At 43.1% G+C, this 12,067-nt stretch overlaps 1 protein-coding gene across 1 annotated transcript in view; it reads right to left on the bottom strand.

Moving 5' to 3' along the window:
- Window positions 1-2,589: 2,589 nt before the first annotated feature.
- The window catches only part of INO80 (INO80 complex ATPase subunit), a 134,181-nt gene continuing 124,703 nt past the window's right edge, over window positions 2,590-12,067 (bottom strand). Inside the window, exons 30-36 of the mRNA XM_048853134.2 lie at window positions 11,610-11,768; window positions 10,223-10,325; window positions 9,537-9,625; window positions 8,250-8,405; window positions 6,828-6,987; window positions 5,764-5,979; window positions 2,590-4,662 (exon numbers count right to left, since the gene is read on the bottom strand). Of these exons, the coding sequence (XP_048709091.1) occupies window positions 4,445-4,662; window positions 5,764-5,979; window positions 6,828-6,987; window positions 8,250-8,405; window positions 9,537-9,625; window positions 10,223-10,325; window positions 11,610-11,768 (1,101 nt within the window). The 3' untranslated portion in view covers window positions 2,590-4,444. The remainder of the gene's footprint in view (window positions 4,663-5,763; window positions 5,980-6,827; window positions 6,988-8,249; window positions 8,406-9,536; window positions 9,626-10,222; window positions 10,326-11,609; window positions 11,769-12,067) is intronic.

The raw sequence follows: 12,067 nt of genomic DNA, 5'->3' as shown, positions 1-12,067 counted from the left end.
CAAAATCCCTTTTAGAATATCTTGTTCAATATTTAGCAGACCAATATAACTGAGGTGATCTAGCCCTTGAATAGCTACTGAGAAGGACAAGACACTTGATCCAGGATTGAGAGCAAAGAGTTGGTGCACAGGCTGCAAACTCTAAATCTAGATGCCCTAAAGCAGGAGTTCTCAAACTTCATTACACCATGACCCCCCTCTGACAACAAAAATTACTACATGACCCCAGGAGGGGGGACCAAAGCCTGAGACTGGATGAGCCCTCCTGCCTGGGGTGGGTGGGTGGGGATGGTGAGAGGAGAGAGAGCAAAGTCAGCCCCACCGCCCCAGGCAGGGACCTGTAACCTGAGCCGTACCACCCAGAACGGAAGCCTTCTGGCTTTGACCCCGGGCGCTGGAGCTTGGACTTTGACCCTGGGCCCCAGTAAATCTAAGCCAGCCCTGATCAGTTTTCAGTACAATCCTTCGTAGAAGTGAGAGGTGGAAGAGTCTTCAGGCAGGTCTACACTTAAGTGCAGCTGTGCTGATGCAGCATTTTAAGTGAAGACATGCCTATGCTGACAGGAGAGCTTCTCCCATTGGCACAGTTAATCCACCTCCACAAGAGATGGTAGCTGTGGAGAAGCTCTCCCGCCGACATAGCGCTGTCTACCCCGGAGCTTAGGTTGGTATGACTATGTTACTCAGCGGCGTGGATTTTTCACACCTCTGAGCGACGTAGTTATACCGATATAGGTCTGTAGAGTAGAAGCTAGTGGAGGTTGTCCTGTCTATCTCCCTGCCTATGAAGGGAGGGAGACAGATAATTGTTCCCTGCTATACATCTTCTAGAGTTTGCACAGCCTACTTTAAATGTCCCAAGCAATTAGGCTTCCACCACCTTCCCTGACACAGCATGACAGGTCATTGAGAATTTAAAAAAAAAATTAATTTGACTACATCAAATCTAGTACCCTCACTTTAAGCCATTGTAGATTAAATTATAATAAATCTTTGCAATCTCCTCCTATATGCAAGGTTTTGCTCATACTGATACTATTTTCTTCACCCGGCTGTGGCATTATTTCAATATCTGGCATAACTTTCTAGCAGTTTAAAAATAAAAAAATGCATATAAACAAGCCCTTGACAACTCCATTTGAAAATTGGAGTGAAATAACTATATGGGCTGAAGCACTGAAAAAGGAATCAACCAGGTTGAACTAAAACACCATTTTCCAGAAACGAGATCTCTGACCTTCCTTTGAATAAATCCATCTGCTACAGTAACTCCTCACTTAAAGTCGTTCCGGTTAACGTCGTTTTGTTGCTGACCAATGAGAGAACATGCCCGTTTAAAGTTGTGCAATGCTCCCTTATAATGTCCTTTGGCAGCCGCCTGCTTTGTCCACTGCTTGCAGGAAGAGGAGCCCGTTGCAGCGAGCAGGTGGGAGCTTGGAACCAGGGAGGACCGGCAGCCCCCTATCAGCTCCCCTAAGTTCCCTGTGTGGTAGCCGCCCAGCAGGCTATCAATTGCCGGGCAGTTCAGCTGTCCCTCCCCCCACTGCCATGTGCTGCTCCTGCCCCCTGCCTTAGAGCTGCTCCCCGGAGCCTCCTGCTTGCTGTGCAAGTGGGGGTGAGGGGTGAGGAGGGCTAATGTCAGGGTGTCCCTGTCCCCCCTGCTCCTACACCCGATTACCCCATTTCCATACAGCGGGGGGCAACGACAGGGCTCAGGACGGAGGGAGCTTCCTGGCAGCAGCTTCTGTCTCAACTTGCTGATCTACTTAAAAAGGCTGTGTACTTAGAGTGGGGTCAGCGTACTTAAAGGGGCAATGTGCATCTCTCTCTCACACACACACACACACACACGGTGTGTGTGTCTGTCTGCCATGTGGTCTCCCCTCCCTCCATTCGTGCTACCTTGTAGAGTGTGAGGCTACATTAACAACAATGGGTTAACCCTTGAGGGCTCAAGCTGATTGTTAGCTCATCATTCAGCAGTAAGGCATCCCCTGGGAAATATCCCACCCTCTGACTTCACCACCTCAACCAAGCTTCACAATCAACATTGCAGTGTACAGTATTAAACCGTTTAAAACTTACACTCTGTGTGTGTATATATATATATATATATTCTATGAAAATATATATATATACACACATACACAGAGTATATTATAGTCTTTTGTCTGGTGAAAAAAATTTCCCTGGAACCTAACCCCCGGTATTTACATTAATTCTTATGGGGAAATTGGATTCGCTTAACATCGTTTCGCTTAAAGTTGCATTTTTCAGAAACATAACGACAACAAAGCGAGGAGTTACTGTAACCTGTAGTGTACTGTACATGTTCTCTCTGGACTGCAAATAGTAGGTTGCTTAGTTATATAAAATGTACATATCCAGTAAATTAATTGGACAACAACAGTGGAAAATAATTAGAGTGCACTACTGCTCAGAGGGTAGAACACACAGACCTCCTGATTCCAAAGCCTATGCACACTTACACATCCCCACAGACGTACACTCACTCCCACACACCTCACTCCCTCACCTCACCCCATCCCATTCATATGGCTACATGAGTACAAACCACAGAGACTCTGATTTACATAAAATTATCTCACTGCATTTATTTAAGATTTTCTTCTCCAATTAGTAAAAGAAAGATGTGTCTCTTTTTATACATATATACAAGTTCAGTTATAAAAATAGACAGCACATTCAAAGAGAAAAAAGGCTTGGCATTTTTCTGATTCCCTCTAAATATCATTATATACATGTGAATATGAGGGGAAGGGGGAAGTCTTCATGATTTAATTTAAGTGACACCTCCCCCCAATTATCCCCTACAAATCTGTTTAAAAATCAATCTAACTAAACTCAGTTCCGCTATTTTCAGGTGTGCAAATTTGAGGCAGAGCCCACAAGAAGCACTTGCTTCACACTGCGAGATGCCAGGCAAGGGGTTTGGTGATGAAAAAAAAAATCATCATCTGCTGTCACAGCAGAGACCTGTAACTCATAACTTGTCCCCCCCCCCCCCCCCTCCTCGGGATGAAAGTGCCCCAGTAGTATAACCATTTGATTTCAATGAGCCTGCCAGGAGAACTGCTCCTCCCCCACCCCACCTTTGTCTCAGTGCAATGCAGACAACGCTTACAGCCAAGTGAGGGGCTCTAGAGAGGTTTGTGCATTTAGGATGGGGAAAGAGAAATCTGAGAGAATGAGGACACAGAGTGGCACTGACAACACTCCTGTTCTCTTTAATGGCTTCTATAAGTCTTATGGGGCTTGGCTATTAGTGCCTGCACATTGTAATGCACTCAGCCAAGCTGCTGTGTAAGACCATCACTGACAAATGGGAAACATGCTGGAAGAACATACTGTGTAGGTGGCTTGGAATGGGGGACTTCATTTTTCCCAGGGAGTTGACTGGCACACTCTTTGTTTCAGTAAAGCTCCCCATTGCTCCCTTTGTGGCATGGCAAGCTGCGGTACCCAAAGGCAATGTCAACAAGTTCTGCTATTGCACAATGAGAGGAATAGCAGCGAACTTCTCCCCCCCTACACATCAGCATTCCCTCTTCTTGAAACATATACAAGCAAAGCCTGATGGTTCCTACACCTTTAAGAGCTCAGCATAGCTCAGAATGAGAGAGATCATGGTGAATGCTCAATGCTAACAGACCTGGGCTTTGAAATGTAAACCAGTTACTTGCAGCTTCTTTTTCTCTGTGAAGCAGACACAGCAACATTAAATAGGCATACTCTGGCCAAGTGTGTGGTTCCAGCTACTGCCAGATGTTTACAACAGATTCAAAAGCATAGCACTGACAAGAGTCCAGACTCTGGAAACTGTGTGAGATTTCTTTCCCGTAGCCTTGAAATCAAGGTCTTCAGATAATCCTTCATAGAATCCCTAGATTCACTACTGATTCACACTAGAGAAGCCAGACTATTCAACCACCCAGCTCCCCTGGATGGGCACACCCTCAAATGCACTGTCAGGTCCTCAGTGCAGAGGGTTTCTCTGACTTCACAGAATACCCTCCGAGTTCAGATAGTGATTTCTTAGAATAAGAATGGAGCTGAACTCCATCTGAAGCTCAAAGAATAGGAAGGACAGTACACTGGTGTGTCCACAAACACAAATAGCTGCAGGATCTCTCTCACAGCACACTTGTAGGATGTGTCAGTAAATCTTAATTGAAAAACTAATCTGAAACATTCTCAGTTAACCCCACTCCTTATCCATACTCCTCACAGAATCTGCGAAAGTAATTTTTTTGGATACACGTAATCAAAGTGCTCACGTAAACCACCCATCCCCATTGTGCTGTGATTTTCTTTTCACATACATGTGGGATGGCAACAGGCATTTCTCTGCATGCCTTCTGCTGGCAGGGTGGGCTACTTTGAAAGCCAATACGGTTAAGGTAAGCTCCAGGGCTCAAATTTACTACCGCCCACCCGAGGTGTGGGCTCCTTTGCTTTGTTTCCGAACTGGGGTTTCTGGTATCATAGTGCTCGTCACATTTAAGCTTTTTGGGGTCCCACAAACACTGTTGCCTTTGCTCAAGGGGGAACTCAAAGGAGAAGAGGCGCTTGAAGGTCCAAAGTCTGCAAGTCCAGAAGGCCGAATTATTGATGTCTGGAGAGGGCTGCTTGCAGACATACCTAGCAACAGGGTTAAAAAAAAGATTCCACGTGAACACACCATTCACACACTGTGGCTTGTCAGCAACACACAACATTTAACTTCTATGACTTGCGTTTACGATATAGGAATATATTAATGGACCCTTAATTCATGCTCTTTAATCCAACTAGCTTTCACTGACTACCTGATGCTTATGAATTCTCTGAGCCTGTTGATCACATAAGGGAGAGAGGTCTAAGAGGGAGCCATAGCCCATCTGGTATACACCACTTCGCCAGGGCCTCAGCAGGTGTGAATCACTGTGGCACCAACTGATTTCAATGGAGTTATGTCAATTCAAACAGCTGAAGTTCTGGCTCTAAGGCTATAGCTACAGGGCGACCATGTGACAACCGCAAAGAACAGTCAGTAACAGCCATGTTTCAGTGGCAAGCAGCGCTGTCCACTCTGACTGAACAAAATCCCATTTCACTGAGGCTTGCCTACACTACTGTGCAGGGTCCATCTAAGATACGCAACTTTAGCTACGTGACTAGCGTAGCTGAAGTCGACGTACTTAGATCTACTTACCGCGGTGTCTTCACTGCGGTAAGTCAATAGCTAACGCTCTCCCGTCTACTCCGCTTGCGCTTCTTGTTCTGGTGGAGTACCGGAGTCGATGGGAGAGCGCTCAGCAGTTGGATTTATTGCATCTATACTAGACACGATAAATTGACCACTGCTGGATTGATTGCTGCCCGCCGATCCGGCGGGTAGTGTAGACAAGCCCTGAGAGAGAAAGAATGTGTGAGGAAGGAAATGCATGAAGTGCTACTTAATCCAAGAACAAGCAAGATTTCTGCCTATAATACATAAGAGCAAAGACCTAGACGGGAGTTAGAGGCAGTGCTCCCAGTCTCTTACTTCCCCTGCACTGGGGTGGTGGAACTTGCTGTATTATCACAATGTTATGACATCATATTACATGCCATTCAGTACAGTTACATGACTGAATCGCAATGAGAAAGAACACAAGACTCTAGAGATACTGTAATACAACTCCTGTTCCCTGGCAGGATATCTGAACAGTCTTACATCAAAATATGGTTTAATTTGCTCTATGTAACAGACTCCCTTACCTTTAGACACACTGTACCCATATGCTGCATATGCTGCTGCAGAGGCCGCCGCTGCCCCTGCTTTTGCGCCTGCCATTGCAGCAGCACTTCCTGCTGTTGACTTCCGGCTCCGGCCTTTCCCTGTGCCTTTGGATCCACTGCCTGAACCTTTAGGGCGACCCCGGCTTCTACCTGAATTACCTCTCCCTGTGACAGGTGTATCTTGGATTGAAATTCCTTAAACAACGAAGGAGGGGATGAAAATATTAGCTGTTGTAATACACAAGGTGACTCATGAGCTAAATTCAACTTCACACATACCTGATATCTACATCAGCCTGCTAGTAACTAAACCATCAACCCCCAAGAAAAAACAAATACGCAAGTTTTGTTCCTCAATTTTCTCTAATTAGTCACACCTCACTAACTCAAATTAGCTGTCATGACTGTGAGCCCCGCTCCTAAATCCAGGGGAGAACTCTCCTTTAACATCTCAGGATAAAAACACTCTTATTTGGAGATACTCTGGCTCTTCCATTTGCTATCTGTAAATTAACCCATCAAAAACTAGGGCTATAATTATTTTGGAATCTAGAATTATGTCTAGCTAATGTCATGCAATTACAGTGGGCTCAATCATGCAACAGAAAGGTAGGCAATACAGAACCTGTCCCTGGGCTCCACAGTGAGCTCCGGGAAAAGCTTAGACATATAACTGAATGGTCCTATGGAGGATTCTACTTCTTTACACAGCTGTCTAGTAATAGCAATGAGCTTTGCAGATATGTACACATTGCAAAAAGGGGAATGGACCTTTGCATCACAGGAGCAAACAAGACTTGTATTAAATATCATGGGAATGGTAAAGCGTGATAGATGATTGAATACAGCAGTAGATGAAACTATCTGCCAAAGTTGAAAAAAATTCATAATGAGAAGGAACTCTTTTTCTTAGACCTTTTCACCCCTCACTAAATCCTACAAGGTAGGTGTAAAGTGGGGGTAAAACAGCTATACTATGTAGATATACAAAGTCCAGGCTTGACTACTCCTTGTAAGTATTAAGGTAAGTGAAGAGTACTGACCATTCATGGTATCTGAGACTGAGCCAGTGATGGAAGCAGGAGAGTTTGTGGCCCTCGACTGTGGTGCTGAAGAGGCTGGATCATCCACAATCACCAGCATGTCACTGCTGCTTTCATCAGGAGGGATAGACCCCATATGCAACTCACTGCTGATGGAGATCTAGACAGCACAGAGACAAAACTTATTTACATCAGCTTATTTACAGCAAGGGGAAAAGCATACTAAGAACTTCAGAAAAGGTGCAACTAGATTAAAGAGCATTTTACTCCCAGGCAATTAAATGACAGCTAGCCTGGGCTCTCTCTCAATGCAAGACTGAAAACACAATATATATCCTGTCTCACCACACCATGTCCTCTACTTACACACAGTGCAAAATTAAATTCTCTCTCCAGCCCATGTTTAATGTTCAACTCTGAACTAAAATATATGCTAACTTTAAAAATGGGAGATTCAGGGATTTGGCAGAGATCCAAAGAGAACCTTTATTTTCTCTTCATTCACTTGTTGATTCCCATGCAGATTACCCTCAGGAGAGCACCCACTTCAGAAGGAGAAAGGTTGAGAATCCTGTTCTCTGCTCAACCACTACTGCTAATCAAAATCTTTTAGTAATGAGTGAAGGATCTTAATTAACTCAACCTTGTATAAAAGCAATAATATTTATTTAGTACTATAGAACATGGCTCTTTAAAAACATGAAGGAAGACAAGATCTGTCCTGTGAGGTATGTGTTTAAATCACAGAACACAACAATGAAGGATCAGAAGCACATGAGGGAGAAGAAAGAGCTCTAGGAGAGACTAGTGCTGCATGATTACACAAAGAAACTGAGCTTTGAGGAGGTATTTGAAGGAAGAGAGGGAAGTTGCTCGGTTCACAAAAAGAGGGACTGTTCCAGGCATGGGAAGTGGTGATAAGAAAAAAGACACAAAATCACAAATATGAAGAGAACATAAAGAAGAGGAGGGAGAGTAGGGTGACCAGATAGCAACTGTAAAAAATCGGGACGGGGGTGGGGGTAATTGGTGCCTATATAAGAAAAAGCCCTCAAAATCGGGACATCTGATCACCCTCAAGGGGAGGGTAGACGGAAACAAGCTGGAATGCAAGCAGGAGTGGAGCTATGCAGAGTCTGAAGGTAAAGAGGAAGGGATTGTCATAGAAAGAGACAGGAAGTCAGTGAAAGAGACACAATGATTAAGTTTGAGGTGACATCATCAGAGCAGCAGAAGGGGAAGATTATTTTAGCTTCTACATTTTAGATAGACTGGTTTGAACTCTATGGGTCAATATTAGGTTTAGACATCTCTGGTTCCCTAATAGTACACAGGTTCCACACTAGCTAGAAGGCAGAAAGCAAGAGTCCTAAAGACCACGAGACTAAGGTGGCATGGGAGATGGTTCAAAGACCGTCTTACCTCACTGAACGGGCTGGGCATGGCAGAGTCTACGCTAATGAACGAGTCATCCCCATCAGCAGAAAGGTTGGAGTTATCAGCAGAGGGAACAAATGGGATCACCAGGTTCATGCCTTCTTTCCTTCTCTTGCCATCCAACTCATCTTCTTTTTTCTTCTGCAGATAAGCAAAACAAACCGATAATACAGGGACCGAAAACACATTAAGGAAGAAGAAATGGGGCAAGTAAACTGGGAAGCCCACCATGCAGTGCAATATAACAAGATAAAGGCCATGCATGGCATTTACCAATAAGGCATTTTGGGATTTTTTTTTTTGGAGGACATGGCACCAGATGCATCAGGAGCTCCTATATTAGATTTAGTAAGGTTTTTTAAAATGGCTTGAATGACTTATCAGCATTTCCGCTACAGAAGAGTTAGAGCAGGGGTTCTCAAACTGAGGGTTGGGACCCCTCAGGGGGTCGTGAAGTTATTGTGTGGGGGTCACCAGGGGGCAGCCTCCAACCCAAACCCCGCTTTGCCTCTAGCATTTATAATAGTGTTAAATATATAAAAAAGAGTTTTTAATTCATAAGGGGGGGGGGGTCGCACCCAGAGGCTTGCTATGTGAAAGGGGTCACCAGTACAAAAGTTTGAGAATCACTGAATTAGAGGATTTTGATTTCAATTTTTTGTTAAAAAGTGAGCATGAAATGCTTTCTTATAAACACTGATTATCCAATTTCCAGTATCTTAAATTCAGACTATGCAAATCCGAAGAGCCAGCAAATGAAATTCTGATTTTACAAATTTCTGTTTCCCCTCTCATTAAGCCATTCAGATAGTGAGATTTTACTGGTATCGGGTATTGAATTTATGTTCCATTTGTACACTCCCAGAACAAAATCTGATAAGATGACAGCACCAATAAGCCTCTGATTTATGAACTATGAAAACAGAAAAGTATTATGCCATTTAGTTCTTTAAACTAGGGGGTTCCAAATTGCTCTGTGGATCACTGGTGGTTCAGAGAGCTGTATAAACGCATAGCGTTTCATTATTTCCAAGCTGCAAGTTGCATTAAAAGGCAGATAAAGATAAAGTAAAAGATACATTACATATTTTCCTAATATTACTTTTATATGTAAGCAATTGCTGTAGTTGCCACAGGGCTGTTACATAATAGGGAATGGGAGAAGAGGATGTCCATGAGATCATCTTTGTATTAAAACTTGGTCCATACTATGTAATAGTGTGAGAACCCCTGCTTAAAACCTTTCAGGCTCTTCTCCTTGCATCCAAGTACCTTTTCAGCATACTTCTCCCTCTTTCGTTTACGCTCTTTCACACGATTTGTCTCCTCCTGCTGCCGCTTCTCCTCCTGACGCTGACGCACTGTCAGGAAACAAAGGTAGCAAAAGCATAATGTAAGAATCAGTTTCTCAAAGCTATTTCCTATCCCTGTATAAATATTCTTTATCTCACAAAAGACTCCGGTTCTCGAAAAAGCCTTGGATAAAACCCAGCAATATTATAGTAACACACTGAAAGTCCCTAAAGAGTAATGCTAGATTCAAAGTCCCTGAAATCAGAAAAGTAAAAGCCTTATTGGGAAACTCTTCTCTCAAGTGGTATTAAAATGTGCAACTATATTGTACATCCAAACGTGTGCTGAAATATAAAGTTCTTATTAGCATTTATTTGGAATAACCTTCATAATTCTGCCAAAGCTTGGTCATTCATGAATAATGTGGTGATCCTAAAAAAGCGACAGTAAAAACTTTATACCGCACCATCACATACCTCACTCTCATTTTACTCAATAGTGATATGAAATGAGCTGGAACTAAAAACAACTAGTGATACAAAATAAGCCAGGAAAAAGAAAGGGTTATCTACAGTGCGTGTGTTTGTAGGGTATGAGAGGACAGATTTCTAAACCAGTGAAGCACAGGACAGAAGGAGAAGGAAAACAATGTGCACTGCACATACATTTCTTCTCAAGTTCCTCATCATCCAGCAGAAGGCTGACCACTTCTTTGGGTTTCAAGGTGTCTGGTTTGAAATTGCCACCTGAAATCACCATCCGCTGGATCTAAAAGTAAAGAAAATATAAACAGAGGAACCATGAGCTATTTTCTTTTCTCTTTACTAAATACTAACCAGGAAAAGGTGCTAGTTAAAAGGGTGAAAGTCAGGAAAAAAGGTTGTGATTATTCTATCCTGATAAACTCAGCAGCAAAATTTAACCCAGTACTGAACAAATATTAATTAATAATCCTCAGCCTCCCTGTGAGGTAGATAAGTATTACTACCCCTATTTTTCAAATGACTTATGTGGGAGGCTGTGTGGTTTACGGTTTTAGGAGGCCTGTGTTCTAAACCCTAGATTTGACAACAATTCAGTGTGTACATGACCAAGTCCCTTAACCTCTCTGGGTGGATCTACACTGGCAAAAATCAGATGCACAAGTCATCACGGGTGGTAATATCTGTGGAAGCTATAGTATAAAAAGATCAGAAGTATTTGTCAACTGTCAAAGAGGACAGCCACCTCCCGACACACTCGGTGTTAGGCAGCCCTAATCTGCCTAATCTGCACAGGGGAAAACATACACTGATTCAGGGTGGGCAATGTGGATGCACTCAATTAGCAATGCATCAATTGCTGCAATACAACCAACCAAAGCACAGTTGATTGAAGGCTCTAATGTAGTCAAAGTCTAATCCAGAGGAAAGATGTTACAATTCCTGAGCCCTGTCGGCAACACAACTTTCAATGCTGCTACCGCTAATAATGGTTAATTGTGCACCCAATTTTTGTAAGTATATAAAGGTGTTGTGAGGCTTAAGGTTTTAAAGCATTTACTACTTGATTCTGCAAGATGCTGAGCACTTTTGGGAATTTTCATATCTTAAATACACCCTGTCTGGTTTTTGCCAAAACTTTCTGAAAAAAATTTACATATATTTAATAAGATAAGATCACATATTTGAAATTGTAGGAAGATTGATTTAGTTTTGCAGAATTTAGCGGTGGGTGTGCCACGATGGTTTTGTCTACGCCAGAAGAACTGGAATTCCTAGATTAACAACAGCGTAAGCTTTAGTTTAAACTGGGCTCAGGCATTTTCAGCAAGAACAGTGGGTTGTTTTTTTAACCACATGACACAATACCACCTGGGCTCTGTCCACATTACACAGTGCAGCTACCCTGTTACAATATGGATACTATTTTTTTCCCCTGTAGCACAGAGATACCCATGTGGGTATCTATATGTCTGAAGAGACTATTCTACTTCTCAGAGCAATTCCACAGCTGAACTCTCTGCTATCTACTCTACCCCACTCATGTTCCAAATGGCTTCTTCATTCCTACCTCACTCTTCTCTTTTGCCCTCTGCAAGATGCGCTCCTCAATGGTGCCTTTACAAATCAACCGGTAAACAGTGACCTGTTTCGTCTGACCCAGTCTGTGTGCCCGGTCCATGGCCTGCTGGTCCACTGTTGGATTCCAGTCACTGTCGTAGAAAATTACCTGCAGAGGAACATCAGAGAAGTACATACAGGCTTAAAATGACTAGAATTTGCATTTAAATGTATGTATTGAGAAAAGAAAATAACCTGCCACTGTGGGAACTTTATTCTGCTATACTTGCTAACTGCAGACTAAAGTCCCACAAAGCCTTCCATGGTACAGGATTGTAAAATCTTTTGCACTGCCCTTCAGGTGCTTCCAAATTGGTGATTACCATTAGTGTTTGGAATCCTATGGAACAACTGAGGAAGTCCTATCTACCTTGATATATTTTGCTTGGATGAACAGATTTCTAAAGT

The sequence above is a fragment of the Caretta caretta genome, chromosome 6 (assembly GCF_965140235.1).
Source record: "Caretta caretta isolate rCarCar2 chromosome 6, rCarCar1.hap1, whole genome shotgun sequence".
NCBI lineage: Eukaryota > Metazoa > Chordata > Testudines > Cheloniidae > Caretta > Caretta caretta.
The sequence above is the reverse complement of the archived record's forward strand: the minus strand, read 5'-3'. Positions and strand labels throughout refer to the sequence as shown.